This window comes from Bufo bufo, chromosome 2, assembly GCF_905171765.1.
Source record: "Bufo bufo chromosome 2, aBufBuf1.1, whole genome shotgun sequence".
Taxonomy (NCBI): Eukaryota; Metazoa; Chordata; class Amphibia; order Anura; family Bufonidae; genus Bufo; species Bufo bufo.
The window spans coordinates 207,172,782-207,190,809 of record NC_053390.1 but is presented as its reverse complement, the minus strand read 5'-3'; the positions used below and the strand labels follow the sequence as shown (position 1 = coordinate 207,190,809).

Sequence of the window (18,028 nt, the reverse complement as noted above, 5' to 3'; positions counted from 1 at the left end):
ACACAGCGTGAGGTCACAGAGCGCCCTCACGCTGTGCACACCCACGCTGGCAGCCGAGGACCAGGAAGTGGTGAGTACAGAGCCTTCACCACTTCCTGGTCCTCCGGTACTAATGAGCGCTTCCATAATGGAATCGCTCATTAGTATTAGCCCCATAAGACACAGGGGCATTTTTCCCTCACTTTGGGGGGGGAGTGCGTTTGATGGGGCAAAAAATACGGTACATACATTCATGTGCATGAGCCCTAAGACAGAATTTTATGCCAGAATCGTGGCATAATTTTGACCCAAAATGTCACCTTTTAGGCCACACCCCTTCCCACTGAGCCCCACCTCCTTGTCGAGCAAATCCGGAAGAAAAATTTAGGACTGTTAGTTTTGCCAAAATTATGCCCGTGTTCCCCACTTTTTATACATATTGTAGGCACAGACACATTAGTAAATCTAGGCCAGTGTGTGTTAAAGGGGTTATCCCATGACCGATGTAAAAAATCGGACATCATACATGACAATCTGTTTCTTACAAATCTAGAACCAGCCCTGTACCGCACATGGATCCAGAAATCTCCCCATTCATTGCTCTGCTAGATTTATATCAAGGGGAGTGTCATTTCTGCTGCAGCTAAGGGGGCGTGTCTCAGCTCTACCTATCACCGCTCCGGAGGCAGTTGAAGGATAAAGCTGAGCATGTGCGGCCATCTCAGTGAGCAGGACAAAGAAATAAGAAAAAAAACACAGCAGGTGGCGCTATACAGATACATTTAATTGAATAATTCGGTGGCTATGCTGTATTTTTAATTACATGCAATTATAAAACTGTAGAATCGCTCCTATTGTCCTCTCCGGTGTTTATTTTTGAAGTACTACATGCATGTGGTGGTCATGTGCCCATATGGCACCTCATTGGTGGCAACTTGTAAACTGAGACCAGCAGAAACCGTGACAGCAACAGTTTGGTGGGAGATTTATCAAATGTGTGTGAAGTAGAATTGGCTTAGTTGGCCATAGCAACCAATCAGATTCCCCCTTTCATTTTCCAAAGTTGCTCTGGAAAATGAAAGGTGGTATGTGAGTGGGCAACTAAGCCAATTTTCCTTTACCTCCGTTTTGAAAAATCCCCCCATTGTCTTTTTACCCTAAGGGTTAAGTTCGCACAGCGGAATCAGTGGGCGAAAAATCAGTAGCTGAAAGCAGGTCATTTTGGTGTCAGATTTCTTATTTGGTGGCGGAAAAAAACTACTGTGCTCACATAGTGGCTTTTTTCATGGAAGGCTGTTGGAGGCGTTTTGATAGGAGATTCCATGATGGAAACCAGCTGTTTTCTGCGCAGATTTTAATCATGTGAACATAGCCTGAGGTAGTCGGAAAACCTCCTTACGCTGGCGATTTTGGTTGCAGTATGAGATTGCTGTGTAGCAGTGCATCCATTGAACTTGAGTTACCACAACCCTAGAATCTACATTCTGGGCTCACGGTTGTGCTGCATCCCCATTCAATAGCTGCTCTTCTACACAGCCATCTTTGGTCGTGCAACGGGTGTCATGGCCAAGATCGCAGTCTAGCCCCAACACATGGGGGCAGATTTACTAAGATCGGCTTTTCACGCCGGTCTTAGTTCCCCCTCTGCACTGCCCTTAGATGCATGTCATTTATGACTAGGTGTGCGCCTCATCATAAATTTGACTCATCTGTGGCAGTCCATGCTTCTGGAGTAAATACTGCGTACTAGTACAGTTTAGCTAACATTTACGCCTAAGGCTCCATTCACACATCCGTAATAATGGGTCCGTATCCATTCCGCAAATTGCGGAACAGCGCGGACCCATTCATTCTCTTTGGGGATGGAATGGATACGGAGAGCACACTATGTGCTCTCCGCATCTGCATTTCTGGAGCGCGCCGCCAATCTTCTACGCCGCGGCTCCGGAAAAAAATAGAACATGTCCTATTCTTGTCCGCAATTGCCGTTCTTGTATCCTGCACATTCCAGTAAAAAAAAGTATACTTTTTTTTTTTTTTTACTATGGAGAACGGACGTCACTGTATGGCATCAGCCTGAGGCATTCCTTCAACCTATATGATTTTTGTATACATTAAACGGATGGGAAAAAACATGATGTGAATCCACCCTAATATAAGTAAATTCGCCAAGGCTGGAGTGCCAGCCCTGCCAAGGCCCCAACGTGCCCACATCCCTATCATACACGGCGCAAAACCGACCATGCAATACAATATTGTCGCTCGGGCGGTCACAAAAGGGGAATTGCAACACTTTTTACGTCTAAAAGCGTCACAAGTCCCTAAGGCCTCTTTCACACATGTGTCATGGATTTGGGCCGGATAAGATGTGGGTGCGTCGTGGGAAAATGCGCGATTTTTCCGCGTGAGTGCAAAACATTTTAATGCGTTCTGCACGTGCATGAGAAAAATCGGCATGTTTGGTACCCGAACTTCTTCACAGAAGTTCGGGTTTGGGTTCGGTGTTGTGTAGATTTTATTATTTTCCCTTATAACATGGTTATAAGGGAAAATAATAGCATTCTTAATACAGAATGCATAGTACAATAGGGCTGGAGGGGTTAATAAAAAATAATTTAACTCACCTTAATCCACTTGTTCGCGCAGCCCGGCTTCTCTTCTTTCTTCTTCTTTGAGGAAAAGGACCTGTGGTGACGTCACTGCGGTCATCACATGGTCCGTCACATGATCCATCCACAATGGTGATTGATTATGTGATGAGTGCAGTGACGTCACCACAGGTCCTTTTCCTCCGGGACATCAAAGAAGAAGACAGAAGAGAAGCCAGGCTGCACGAACAAGTGGATGAGGTGAGTTAAATTATTTTTTCGTTTTTTTTTTAACCCCTCCAGCCCTATTTTACTTAGCAGTCTGTATGAAGAATGCTATTATTTTTCCTTATAACCATGTTATAAGGGAAAATAATAATGATCGGGTCCCCATCCCGATCATCTCCTAGCAACTGTGCGTAAAAATCGCACCGCATCCACACTTGCTTGCGATTTTCACGCAGCCCCATTCACTTCTATGGGGCCTGCGTTGCGTGAAAAACACACAAAATAGAGCATGCTGCGATTTTCACTCAACGCACAAGTGATGCGTGAAAATCACCGCTCATGTGCACAGCCCCATAGAAATGAATGGGTCCGGATTCAGTGCGGGTGGAATGCGTTCACCTCACGCATTGCACCCGCACGGAAATATCGCCCGTGTGAAAGGGGCCTTACTATATGTGCCCTGTGGTTTATCCCAGTTCTCTCTGTACTGTGCCGGGAGCCGGAGAACAAGCTGTCTGATGGATTTGTCATGAGCAGCTTTCTGCAGCTTCGAGGACGTGTGAAACATAGATGCTGTAGAAGCCCAATGGGGCAATTCGTTTTTTTTAAATAAAAAAACTTAACACATAAATGTTTATTAACCTAAAGTATATGTAAATCAGTCATAAAGATGAAAACTGGCTCCAAGTGTCCATGGCCTTTGAGATAGTCTGGTTGGACATTTACTAATGGTTTCTAAATTATTTTATTTTTTTGACTTCTTTATCTACACTAGCTTGAGTATGAAGAATGTGTATATATGTGGACAGAGATGTAGCGTGTGGGTGAGATTTATTTTTTTTAAAATTTTTGCATCTACTTTTGTGGTACTGTGTATTTTCCAAACAGAAATCCATTGCAGATTTGCAGCATTTCTACCACATTTGAGCGTTTCCTTCTCTCAAGTTTTTAGTGGCAGTTTTTTGGTCTTATTAAAGAAAAATATCCATTTGTGTGACAAAAAAAAGTCACCTTTTTTTTCGCATTTTTATTGTAACATTATAAGAAGGGTTTTGTTTTTGAACTTCATCTTCAGTTTCCAATGCAGTTTTTTTTTTTGTTTTGTTTTTTTAAGCCAAGGCCAGAATTGGGTTGAAAAGGAATAGGAAATATAAAGCTATGAGTTAATAGTGTCCGTTTTGACTTGCATATTGTGTTCTAGTTAGTTCCGCTTGTCTGTATTTTGCAGCAGTATTGCATCCATACGTCTTCCATATTTCATGGTCCACCAAAAAAAAAAAAAGAAATTGGTTGGGAGAAAGGAGAGTAAATGACTAGATTTTCACAGGCTAGCCATAATTTTAGCAAAGCCTTTGACTTGAATGGGTGAAATTGATCCGCGAAGCTGCGCAGTGCCAGGACCTGCTTTATAATTTACAGAATGGACACACAAATGTGTAAAGTGATTGGACGTGCATCGCCCCATAGAAATGAATGGGTCAGTGAGCCATCTGTAAAAAAAAAATTCAGATGGGACACTGAAGAAAAATGTGGTCTTGTTCATGAGTCCTTATGCTGCTCCTTGCTGAATCCACTTTTGGCTTTCGCTCAAAAAACTGCAGGGCATTTTTCATAAAAAACGTGGTGTGTGAGTGAAACCACACTACTCCCGAAATACTAGGTGTTCCTCTTGGAAGTTTTCTGTGCTCTGTCATTGATATGCTCTCCTTTGTGAAACGATAGCGACACTGCAACATTTCACCACAAGAGGGAGCTAAGTATCTATGCTTATTCACTATTGTGTAGCTCCATTTGCCACAGCACATTTCACTTCATACATTTCCTGTTATTTAGTACTAATATTCGGCAGTGCTGTACCCCGTTCCCATCAGTCACTGTCTCCAAGTGGGGCTTACAGACCATTTTTCTTATACTAGTTCGATGTCAATATTTCTTATCTATGGTACAACATGGGACTATTGCAGGAGGGAAGAAGGGTTGGATTTTGTGGCGGCAGAGGTGCCTGTCAGCGACTTATTCTTCTCTCCCTGTTTAGAACACATGCAGGCTCCACTCCACATGTCTGAGAGAGTCAGGAGGAATAGAGCATTCGGCCAACAGCTATCTAATGTGTATAGGCACCTTAAAGGGGATTCCGAGATTTTGAGACTGATAACCTGTCCTCAAGATAGGTCATCAGTATGTGATCTGTGGGGGTCCGACCCCTGCCTTCTCGCAGCTTGCCAAGCACAGCACCGTACATTGTATAGCAGGTGTGCCTTGGTTTTGTGCTCGACCCCATAGAAGTGAGAGCAATACCAAGCACATCCGCTACACAACTTACGGCTCTGTGCTTGGTAAGCAGGGAGAAGGCCGCGGAGCTCACAGGAGCGCCGGTGCCTTCTCAAGCAGCTGATTGGCGGGGATCCTGGATGTTGGACCCCCACCGATCAGATACTGATAACCTATCCAGAGGATTGGGTCATCAGTATCAAGATCTTGGAAAACCCCTTTATCTGCTGGAAGGAAGAGTCAGTGGCCCCCATTTACTAATTCTGAAAAAATTGTGGTCAGAGTAACCATGGACTGTCTGAAAATGTGACATTTATCACAGTGGTTGATACTGGATGATAAATCTTTAGACTGTGTAGTCTAGTTTAGGCCATCTGTTTGTTGGCTTAGTTTACACTAACAATGTCTCCCCATACTACTTTTCCATAGACCGCTGACTTCTCAGCTGTGTATGAAATACACATTTTCACAATGGGGCCGCAGCGCAGTGAGTACGGGCAGGAGCACACATTGCTGCTCATGCCCCCGAAAGGCTTACTAATACCTGGCATAGCACATGGGTAGTCAGGATTAGCTGAGCGGAGCAGCCCCTGCTTCTGCCTGCTTCCCTAAGCTAAGAACTTACATGGTTACAGGTACCCATGTGCTATGCCAGGATTTAGTAAGCCTACGGGGGGCACAGGCAGGAGCAGCAATATGCGCTCCTACACCTACTTACTGTGCTGCGTCCTCATTGCTAAAATGTTTACTGCTTACACTGCTGAGAAGTCAGCGATGTACTGAAAAGGCCATTTTAAGCGCACAGGGAAACGTGCACTTTAGGGAGGGAAAAGTGTATTAAAAATACATGAATAAATTATATTACAAAAAGTGTTATTAGGTCATTAGGGACATCTAAACAAAAATGTATACAAAAGTTCAGTTACTCTTTAGAGAGGACCTGTCACCTCTCCAGACACGTCTGTTGTAGGAAGTACTTGTCCCTGTGTCCCTGCACTGATTGGACAGAGTAAGACACACCCACTACTGGTAACACCCAGCAGTACCTTTACTGCAGACTGCTGGCGGCAATAATACAGGAATGGCACAACATGCCGTCACAAATAGATGCTTCAGAATTGTTATTACATGGGGGATGGAAGTAGTTTCTGAAACTGACATGTTAGGAGAGGGGACAGGTCCTCTTTACATTTCAAGCCTCACATTCACTCGTTGAAGGATGCTTCATTGGGGTTTGAGAATGAATAGTGCCTGATTTTTATGGTTTGGGAATTCTGTACAGATGCGAGTTTCCTGTAAGACATAACTTTTTGTTTACTTTTTTATTTTTATTTGTTACCTTCCTACCTTTTCACACCACTTCAGACCCATTGTAATGAATTCTCTTGCATTTCCTTCTGCTACAGATGGTTCCACCCCAATATCACAGGTGTGGAGGCAGAGAATCTTCTGCTGACCCGTGGCGTGGATGGTAGCTTTTTGGCTCGGCCCAGTAAGAGTAACCCTGGTGATTTCACACTCTCTGTGAGGTAAGGCGTTTGTCATCTGTGAATGTGATAAGATGTTTTACATGACTTCAGTGTCTGAAATTAGCAGGAGGATTGACGATTATTGGAAACCTTTACTGGAGGCTTTTGTTATCAGTCACATAAGAACATGTTTCCAGCAAAGTAAAATGTGATATTAGATGTATCACAGTATCCTAAGGGCTCTGGGGCATGAACCACATTCTTCACCTATTCCCAGAAGCGGTGGGGCTAGACCCCTACTGATCCTGTGAACGGGGATCCCATTTTCCCCTATGTGAAAGGAGCCGTAATGCATATGTGGCCCCCCATTCTGTATGGGACTAGCAAGTACTTTGTTTGGCTATCTCCAAGTGAATGGAGCGGTGGTCGCCCATGTGTTCTCCCACGTCATTCACAAAGTGACGAGGGACCCCTGTTTTTGTGGCCAGATTCCCCACCCCAGGCGATCCTACATTTATCACTTATACTGTGGGTAGGTGATAAATGATGTTAGTGGGTGAAATCCTATTAGTATACCTCCAGTTGCACAAGTTCTGCTTGTAGGGTATGATTCTGCAGAGTGTTTGCTTGCTGCACTTGGCAGTAAAAGACAACGTGGTGCTGTGCTTTCTAATACTGGAGTCAGTAAAAATGTTTCTTGTAGAACGGGAGGTACGCTCTAAAGGGGGTTGTCTGAGGAAGACGCACATTCTCCATATCTTGGCCCCTGCAGTGAAATGTATTGCAAGAATTGGGTTCCCTCTGTGACGGCAGCTGATCTCGGAGGGCTAGAGAACCTGGATCTGTGGTGGTCATCTGGCTTCCATTTAACACAAGTGATTGTCTTCATGATGCAACCACTTTAGTCTGGGAAGCCAGTTCCCAGAGGTGGGACCCACAGCTATCTGACATTGGTGGCATACTCTAGCGATATGCCACCAATGTCTGAGATGGGTATAGCCCTTTAATGTAAGTCGCATGCGATACGGTTGTGTTTTTTTTCAGCAAAATCACAGTTTTAAAGTAGTCATGTGACAACAAGTTGCACGACTTTGCAGTGACTTGCTGTCGCGCAAACTCTTAATTTCAGCCGTACACATGCGATTTACTTTAAAAGGGTATGTCCATCTCAGACATTGGTGGAATATTGCTAGGATATGCCCCCCAATGTCCGATCGGTATTGTTCCCACCCCTTAGACCCTTTCCTATCTCCTGAACTGGCTCCCGAAAGTGAAGGATAGAACACTGCAAGCGCAGCACCCTCTATTCACTTCTATGGAAGTTCTGAAAATATCCATGTTTTCTTTGTAAACTGGCATACAGGTGAAAAGTGGTGGCTGTGCATGCGTGGTGTGCGCTCCTTCACTTTTGGGAGCCTGTTCTGGAGATGGGTATTGTTCCGACCTCTGAGACACACTCCTATCTGACATTGGCAGCATATCGTAGCAGTATGCCACCAATGTCTGAGATGGGAATAACCCTTTAAAGTCAATGGAGTAAAAGTCGTGTGCGACTTGCGACACAAAATCCATCAGTCGAAGGGTGTCGCATTACAGCACCATTGACAGTCGTTTGATGGGATATTGTTTGACATGTAGCCCCAGCTTTAAAGAGGACTTTTCATGGGTTTATACAGTATGTTGGAAACTGGTATTCTTACCAGATAGGGCGGCCCTTACAGATGCCAGCACTTTTTTTTTTTTTTTTAAATATCCCTGTGTGCCCCGCAGTTTTTCGCGCCCCGCGTCTCCTTCTCCCTGACTGTAGCTTGGTGCAATCGCAGAGGGGAGCGTCACAGCCAGGGGGAAGGTGAGCTATTTTTCTCCCTGGCTTTGACGCTGCAATTGGGGAGAAGGAAACCCTGCTGTCTCCTCCATGTACCGATACTCTAAATGAACATACTGGGCCCGAAAAACAGCGGGGGACACAGCGCTGGAACGGAGGGGAATTTTGAAAAAAAAAAAAAAAAAAGTGCTGGCATCTGTAGGGGCCGCCCTATCTGGTAAGCATACCAGTTACTACTTATATATAAACCCATGAATGGTCCTCTTTAAGCATTTCTTCTGTACTCCATATTAACCCCTTAGTAGCAGTGGCCTAATTGTATGGTATTTTGCACAAGGTAGTTGGTGCAAAGCAACATAATCTAAAACTAGAATATTTTAGTTGCATGCATGTAAGGATGTACTAGCCGACGGCTACTAGTTCTATTGTACGCAGTCTTCTGTGTTAGGCCCGATGTACAGTACATTGATGATTGTCTTACTTCTCATTGTAGGAGGAATGGAGCAGTGACGCACATTAAGATCCAGAACACCGGTGATTACTATGATTTGTATGGAGGGGAAAAATTTGCCACTCTCGCTGAGTTGGTTCAGTATTACATGGAACACCATGGACAACTGAAGGAAAAAAATGGGGATGTTATTGAGCTGAAATATCCTCTAAACTGTGCTGATCCCACGTCAGAGAGGTGAGTCTACGTCAGTTACATAAATGCCCGTGTTCTGTACCGACTACCAAAACCTGTCATTAGATGCGCATGGCAGAGGCAAACCATATCGTGCCATATGGGATACAGTCCAAGGAGTAAATGTGGGGACGACACAAATCCCATTTCATTAGGTGTATATGTCCATAGGTTTCAACAGTTGTTCTTTTTTTTACTAATAGTGAAATCTACAGTTTTGGACCACATATTGTACATGTATGGCTCATAGTACTGGCCTTTAAACCTACAGCATTGTAAATATATAGCACAGGTTTGAAGCTCTCCCACAATGAGAGACAGCTGGGGATCCCAATGAGAAGAAAGAAGCAATTTATAAATGATGACACTTTTATTTTTTATAATTTTTTTTTGTTCCAGTCTGCATAGCACTCATTGAGTGCAGTGTAGTGAATAGAGGTGGCACCCCCTCTATTGGACCTGTCAATCATGTAATTTCTGGGGACAGGCCCAAATCTGCTCTGCCGGTGACTAATGACAGGGCCCCTGTACCTGCCCCAGTTACAGTGGAAAACTGTTAAATAATATGTATACATGCATCTCTCTCTCCCTCTATCTATATATATATATGTGTGTGTGTGTGTGTGTGTGTGTGTGTGTTTATATACACAGTCGAGTCACATTATTCGGACCACTTCCTACTTTTGACGTCGGCAGCCTATAGGTCATGAAGGAAGTTACGTGTCATGGGGGCGATTTATCAGAGTTGTAAAATGGGATGATTATTGGCAGTATTTCTGAAATTGCACAGTTTGTGAACTGTTCATGTGCTGCTGTGGTGAAAATGTATGATAAGTGGCCAAATGGCACCATTTTAAAAAAACGACGTGGAACCTGAGAGGTGGCCATTGGCTAAGAAGGTGTGCGAGGGCGGACTGACACCCCACAGTGGAGTAGCTCACCACCAGAATGAACCAGGGGGCTACCAGATGTGCGTCTCAAACAAAAGTTGAGCGAACTCTGAGTATGGAGCTCTGACGCAGACGGTCACTGCACCTCATTGGCAGAAAATGCTTTAATTTTCATGTCAGTAACTGATTCAGACTTCCACTGGTTGGCAAAGGGTTGTCTTCATGTTTTTCTGCTTCATTGAATGGATGGACGTTGGTGTGTCAGACGAGAAACATCAGAGAACAAACACCCCACAACCATTGCTGGAAAAACAAAAGCTGGTGGTGGCAGCATTATGGTCTTAAGAATTCTCTGGGGAAAGTACTCTCAACTGATTTGGTATGAATCCATCCTTGCAGATCACGTACACTTATACATGCTGATTGTCTTCCCTGGGGCGGATGGGATCTTCCAGCATGACAATACGACATGTCACATGGCTAGACATGTCCGACATTGCATGAGCAAGACTTCAAATTACTACCCTGGCCCCTTAGTTCCCTATACTTGAACCCAATTGAGCATCTGTGGGACCACCTAGATCGCTCTTTGGTTTCTTCCCCAGCCGCTGTGGGATGCACTGCAGTCAGCATGGCTCCAGATACCTGTGACACCTACCCGGACCTAATTGAGTCACTCTCGGTAACGACGGTTAGGCTACGTTCACATATGTCATGATAATACAACTGTCTGCATATGTTATGAACGGATCCGGTTGTATTATCTTTAAAATAGACATGACGAATTTGTCTTTAAAACCAGTGTAAGTCAATGGTGGACGGATCCGTTTTCTTTTGTGTCGGATAAAACGCATCCAGCACTATTGACTTACATTGAGTCATGATGGATCCGTCTTGCTCCGCACCACATAGCGGACAGAAAAACGCTGCTTGCGACGTTATTCTGTCTGCGATAGGAACGCAATGAAACTGAATGGAATGCATTCTGGTGCACTCTGTTCCCTTCAGTTCAGGTTTGTCCCCATTGACAATGAATGGGGACAAAACTGAAGCGTTTTCCCCCGCTATTGAGATCCTATGACGGATCTCAATAGCGGAAAGGGAAAGCGCAAGTGTGAAAGTAGCCTATCTCTGGTTATTAGCTGGTGGTCATAATCCTGTGCCTCAACTGTGTGTATAATAAAGGCAATTGTCATAGCTGTACATATCATATTTCAGAACGGCTGAACCTGTTCTAATACTTCAATGCAACTTTGAAAAATATGAATAAAAAAAACAAAATTTTCTTTTAACTTTGCATACACATTACTAAATTACTAGACTACATTACAGCTGTATAAAAATGTAATAAAAACAGCCCTATATGTCACCAAAAAAAGCCTCATGATTTTTGTAGTAAAAAAAAATAATATAATTGTTAAAACACCACATGCGCAAAATCGCTAAACATCGTCTGGTCATTTAGGGCCACAACTACTTGGTCATTAAAGGGTTAATGTGACCAATACCCGTCCCTCACTTTTCATGTAATCGTCGATTGATCTAGAAGTGATAGATAGAACATCCTTGAACCTTTTGCGCATCAGACCATAAGTTCCTCTTCTGTTTGGCGTTTAGGTGGTTTCACGGTCATCTCTCAGGGAAGGAGGCCGAAAAGTTGCTAACTGAGAAGGGCAAGCATGGAAGCTTTCTGGTGCGTGAAAGCCAGAGTCACCCTGGAGATTTTGTCTTGTCTGTTCGCACAGGTGATGACAAAGGAGAGAACAATGACGGCAAGTCTAAGGTGACACATGTCATGATACGGTGCCAGGTAAGTCATTCATTTTTATTTATTATGTGCACCAGGGGTGTTATTCCGATTACAAATTTACAACTAGATTGAAACTGAGCCTTAGCGTTGGGAGTGTGTCCCTACAGACTATGGCATTGTCCATTCAGTGCTGCCACTATCACGTTGTGTATGGATGTCTCCCTTTCCCTGGGTAGGGACACACTCATTTTGACAAGAGCAATGGCCAAAATGTAAACATTTCAGGTGGAAACCATACATCAAAGTCTCTACCTACATAGGAATCCCCATCATCATTGGAGTCCTATTAGGCCTGGATTAGGCAGTGGCTGAGGGACAGGCAACAGAGGGTTGTAGTCAATGGAGTATATTCAGACCATGGTCTTGTTACCAGTGGGGTACCTCAGGGATCTGTTCTGGGACCCATATTGTTTAATATCTTTATCAGCGAAATTGCAGAAGGCCTCGATGGTAAGGTGTGTCTTTTTGCGGATGACACAAAGATTTGTAACAGGGTTGATGTTCCAGAGAAGTTGGTAGCAACTTATTTTCCAAGCCCCCACTGATGTAAACGGGCATCCTCAGCATGGTTATGATGGAGTCAGGAGTCCTAATTGTCCACCTAACAAGCCCCTGTGTCGTGTATGACCAGCTTTACAGTGACCAGCAAGTTCCAATCACTAGGGATATTACGATCTGCATTTTCTATGACCGTTTTAGACTAAGTTCACATATGCGTTGTGAACTCTGGCAGAGGAACAGACTGCCGGACTTCACCATATCTGGAATAGCCGGATACACAACTGTGTGCATGCTGCCTCAGCCCTAGGGTGCTTTGGTTCTTACTCAGACAGCCTTTATTCTCTCCCATGGGTTTTAAAAATGGACAGCGCATTGGCCACGTCAATGGGGCAATTCAGTCTTCACATCAGTTTATTTTCATGGATGCATGTGTCTCATGCGAGACCCTCTGTACATGCTCCGTTTTTGCAGATTAGAATCATCCATTAAAGTATGGGAGTGATAAAGGAAATGGAGTGTACAGGAGAGCTATCCACGTGTTAGCTGTTTTTCACCAAACTGTTCATTGTGGATGGAAAATCTGACCAAGAGTAAGGCCTTAGTCCAGAGATTAGCCTTCTCTGACATTCCAGTCTTTAGACAACAACTCCCAGTATGCACACCTGCTCAGAAGTTCCATAGAAGAGAATGGAGCATGCCGAGAGTTGTAGTTTCATAACAGCTGGAGTGCTTGTGGTCGCTGACGCCTGTCCTATTCTGTATGCTGAGGGGTTTGAAATATCGGAGAGTCTCCAGGTTGTATGAATCCCTAAGACTGTTTTGGAGCAGGCCTAGGAAAGCTCCATGTGCCAAAGGTATCCATAGGTCCCCATGCACCCAGTATACGCCATATGGGTAGATGTGTGCTGGCATACCCTTTCTCCCGCACTGTATAGGACAAGTGCTGCCCGCTACACTTTCCTGTACAGAGAGACGTGCTAAAGAGAAGTAGAGAAGAATACTCTGAACATATACCTCTGACAGAAGCATAAAACTAAATGTGAACAGAGACCTAGCAATCATACAGGCGATTGTCGCAAAGGAAGCGTTCCTTTCTGCCAATCGCCTGCTCGCTAGCGGAAGAGACCGCTGCTATTACATCCAGTGATCTCCTCCACAACATAGGGAGGAGCAATCGTTATGCCATTGCCATGATTGACCGATGAATGAGTGTTTGCTTGTTCATTAGGTAATTGGCGGCAGTATAAGGCTACTTTCACACCTGCGTTCAGGTGTCCGCTCGTGCGCACCGTTTGAAGGGGCTCACGAGCGGTCCCGAACGCAGCCGTCCAGCCCTGATGCATTCTCAGTGGAGGCGGATCCACTGAGAATGCATCCGTCTGCCAGCGTTCAGCCTCCGCTCCGCTCAGTGAGCGGACACCTGAACGCTGCTTGCAGCGTTCGGGTGTCCGCCTGGCCGTGCGGAGGCGAGCGGATCCGTCCAGACTTATAATGGAAGTCAATGGGGACGGATCCGTTTGAAGATGACACAGTATGGCTCAATTTTCAAACGGATCCGTCCCCCATTGACTTTCAATGTAAAGTCTGAACTGATCCGTTTGCATTATCATGAACAAAAAAAAAAATAAAAATAAAATTTTTTTTTCTTTTTTTTATTAATGGTTATGCAAACGGATCCGTTCTGAACGGATGCAAGCGTTTGCATTATAGGAGCGGACACCAGACGGATCCGCTTCTAACGCAAGTGTGAAAGTAGCCTTACACTGCCAGATTATGGCTAACGAACGTTACATCGTCTGGCAGAAAATCTGCCAGTGTAATACAGCCTTAGGCCCCTTTCACACAGGTGTTGCGGAAAAATGTGCGGGTGCGTTGCGGGAACACCCGCGATTTTTCTGCACGAGTGCAAAACATTGTAATGCGTTTTGCACTCGCGTGAGAAAATCGTGCGTGTTTGGTACCCAAACCCGAACTTCTTCACAGAAGTTCGGGCTTGGGATCGGTGTTCTGTGGATTGTATTATTTTCCCTTATAACATGGTTATAAGGGAAAATAATAGCATTCTGAATACAGAATGCAAAGTAAAATAGCACTGGAGGGGTTAAAAAAAAAAAAAAAAAAATCATTTAACTCACCTTAATCCACTTGCTTGCGTAGCCCGGCATCTCCTTGTGTCTCCTTTGATGAAGGACCTGTGATGACGTCACTCCGGTCATCACAAGGTACGTCACATGATCTTTTACCATGGTGAATCACCATGGTAAAAGATCATGTGACGTACCATGTGATGACCGGAGTGACGTCATCACAGGTCCTTCATCAAAGGAGACACAAGGAGATGCTGGGCTACGCGAGCAAGTGGATAAAGGTGAGTTAAATTTTTTTTTAATTTTTTTTTAACCCCTCCAGTGCTATTTTACTTTGCATTCTGTATTCAGAATGCTATTATTTTCCCTTTATAACCATGTTATAAGGGAAAATAATAATGATCGGGTCTCCATCCAATATAGAACATGCTGCGATTTTCACGCAACGCATAAGTGATGCGTGAAAATCACCGCTCATCTGAACAGCCCCATAGAAATGAATGGGTCCGGATTCAGTGCGGGTGCAATGCGTTCACCTCCCGCATTGCACCCGCGCGGAAAACTCGCCAGTGTGAAAGAGGCCTTAGGCCTCTTTCACACTGGCGTTTTGGCTTTCCGTTTGTGAGGTCCGTTCAGGGCTCTCACAAGCGGCCAAAACAGATCAGTTTTGCCCTAATGCATTCTGAATGGAAAAGGATCCGCTCAGAATGCATCAGTTTGCCTCCGTTCCGTCTCCATTCCGCCTTGGAGGCGGACACCAAAACGCTGCTTGCAGCGTTTTGGTGTCCGTCTGACGAAACTGAGCCACAATGTAAGTTCTGACACACAATGTAAGTCAATGGGGGCGGATCCGTTTTCTATGACGTAATAGAAAACTGATCTGTCCACCATTGACTTTCAATGGTGTTCAAGACGGATCCGTCTTGGCTATGTTAATACAAACGGATCCGTTCTGAACGGATGCAGACGTTTGTATCATCTGATCGGATCCGTCTGTGCAGATCCATGACTGATCCGAACCAAACGCGAGTGTGAAAGTAGCTTTAAGCTGGTGATATATAGATTGAGACTCTTGGAAGAAGGAGATGCTTCTTTGGCCCCATTCACACATCCGCAATTTAGTTCCTCATTTTGCGGAACGGAATTGCGGACCCATTCATTCCGGGTCCGCAATTCCGTTCCCGAAAAAAAAAAATAGAACATCTCCTATTCTTGTCCGCAATTGCGGACAAGAATAGGCATATTCTATTAGTGCCGGCGATGTGTGGTCCACAAAATGCGGAATGCACATTGCCGCTGTCCGTGTTTTGTGGATCCGCAAACCACACACGGATGTGTGAATGGACCCTTACTGTCGGTGTCCTACTACAGAGTGAGCTATTGCTTGTGGCCATATACTGTATATAACGAAGCGCGTTTCACCTTTTTCCTTTGCTGTGTAGAAGTGCCTTACTGCTTCATTCCTTTATTCTATGGATCCGCTAGGAATCGGACGGCTTTCATCCTGCTTGTATGAGAGACTCTGCTCACAACCCTGGCATTCATTACGATTTAATAAGAAGCTGCAAAACAATTCTATCTAATCAGATGGAAAATGCCGAGCCATTTCCAGTAAACACTTGTATATTTTGTCCTTGAGGTATGCTGGTAATGAGGACGTCAGCAGAGATTTCTGCGTCTAGAATTATTCCGATGCCCTAGTTCTGTCTGTCATGCTCCATAGTCGAGTTGGCAAGTCCTAAAGAATTCAATCCTGAGTAAGGATCCCATGCTGCAAAGATGAATTAACACAGCGGAAGGTCTTCAATTTGTATACTTGCTGATAGCATTGCATTGACGTGTTCATATATTCCTTGGCTACAAAAGAAAAATGATGGACTGTAGGGCAGAGGAACGAGGCTAAATGGGTCTTGGGACTTGTTTACTGGGTTACCTGTTATCTTGGTTATACCCACCTGACCTGAGGACTCTGCTACCCATGTGGAACGAGGTAATAAGGGCTCCTACCTGAAGGGCAGCTGTAATGTCCTTTATCATGGATGTACTAGGATAAGGTTTCCTTGGTTTTCCCCCGGCTTTTGACTATAGGAAATGATTGTGCCCTCAGTTCTTTGTTGTGGACACAACTGATCGGATCTAAGTCTACGTTCTGCCCAAGTGCTTTTTACATGGGGTCAGCTAGAAGGTGGTTATGAATTATGATTCCACTTTCTGATTTCTAGGTCACGCTAACCGATGCAGAAGGCCTCCAGTTTATATCAGTCTTCATCGGTTCCGTTATTTTTTATATGATCTATCATAATCTGTATTGCTATTGATGGAAGCTGGAATCAATTTGCCAATAGCTTTTTAATCAGTTTAGGCTAGGTTCACACCAAGTCTTTTTTAAAGTCCTGTTTTTTTTTTTTTTTTGTTTGTTTTTTGGGACATCAAGCAGGATAGTGTAAAATCTGTCAGGATCCTATTGACCAACAGGACAGAAAAATGAGACCGTTTTCAATTGTCTGTCCCATTGCAAAAAGAATTGTGACTGATACTTGTCAATTGAAGACAAATTGACGTTTTAATCATGACTGAAGCCGCACGGAAATTTATGGGTATGTTAAAGGGTTTGTCTGACACCCCTCTAAGGGTCCATTCACACGTCTGTAGTGTATTGCGGATCCACAATACACCCGGCCGCCACCCTCATAGAACTGCCTATTCTTGTCCGCAATTGTGGACAAGAATAGGACATGTTCTATTTTTTATTTTTTCGGAGCCGCGGACCGGAAGATCGGGGGCGTGCTCCAGAAATGCGGATGCGGACAGCACACTGTGTGCTGTTCGCATCCATTTCTGCCCCATAGAGAATGAATGGGCCTGCACCCCTTCCACAATTTGCTGTACGGATACGGACCCATTCTACAGATGTGTGAATGGACCCTTAGCCATATAAAAAATGAGTTTAAAAAAAAAACAGAAAAGAAAGGAACCCATTCACCGCTGTGTTCCACTTCTGACTGAGGCTCCTATATCTGGCAGACCAGAAGTGATGACATTCAATCTATGTTCATGTGGACTGCTGCAGCCACTTGCCGACCTCAGCAGTGCTGAGACTCTGCACACGTCACCGCTGAGGCCAATGAATGGCTCCACATTACCACTTCCAGTCGACAGGATGGGAGCCTCAGTGCTGCAATGGAACTGCTTTGTAAAGGCGAGCAGGTTTTTTTTGTTGTTTTACAAGGTTTCCTGGGGTCAGGACAATCCCTTTAACTTATCCATTTGAAAAAAATATATAATAAAAAAAAAGACATTGGAAAAGGATAGCAAATCGGCCCTACATGTTACAACAAGAAATGAGAGAACGTAGCCCTCCAATTCCAAAAATCGTTTTTTTTTTTCAGGATCTCAAATATGATGTCGGTGGTGGAGAGAAATTTGATTCTTTGACAGATCTGGTGGAACATTATAAGAAGAACCCAATGGTTGAAACACTTGGAACAGTTCTGCAACTCAAACAGGTACAAAAGAAATATGGATGGATAAATAAGGCTACTTGACACTCGCGTTTGGTGCGGATCCGTCATGGATCTGCACAAACGCATCCGTTCAGATAATACAACCGTCTGCATCCGTTCAGTATCTTTAACATAGCCAAGACGGATCTGTCTTGAACATCATTGAAAGTCTATGGGGGACGAATCCGTTTT

At 44.3% G+C, this 18,028-nt stretch overlaps 1 protein-coding gene across 2 annotated transcripts in view; it reads left to right on the top strand.

The window, feature by feature from the left end:
* Positions 1-18,028, top strand: part of PTPN11 (protein tyrosine phosphatase non-receptor type 11) — a 67,025-nt gene that overhangs the window by 3,621 nt on the left and 45,376 nt on the right. For both annotated transcript variants that reach the window (XM_040416046.1, XM_040416047.1), the window contains exons 2-5: positions 6,473-6,595; positions 8,854-9,048; positions 11,553-11,745; positions 17,723-17,839. In XM_040416046.1, coding sequence (XP_040271980.1) covers positions 6,473-6,595; positions 8,854-9,048; positions 11,553-11,745; positions 17,723-17,839 — 628 coding nt within the window. The remainder of the gene's footprint in view (positions 1-6,472; positions 6,596-8,853; positions 9,049-11,552; positions 11,746-17,722; positions 17,840-18,028) is intronic.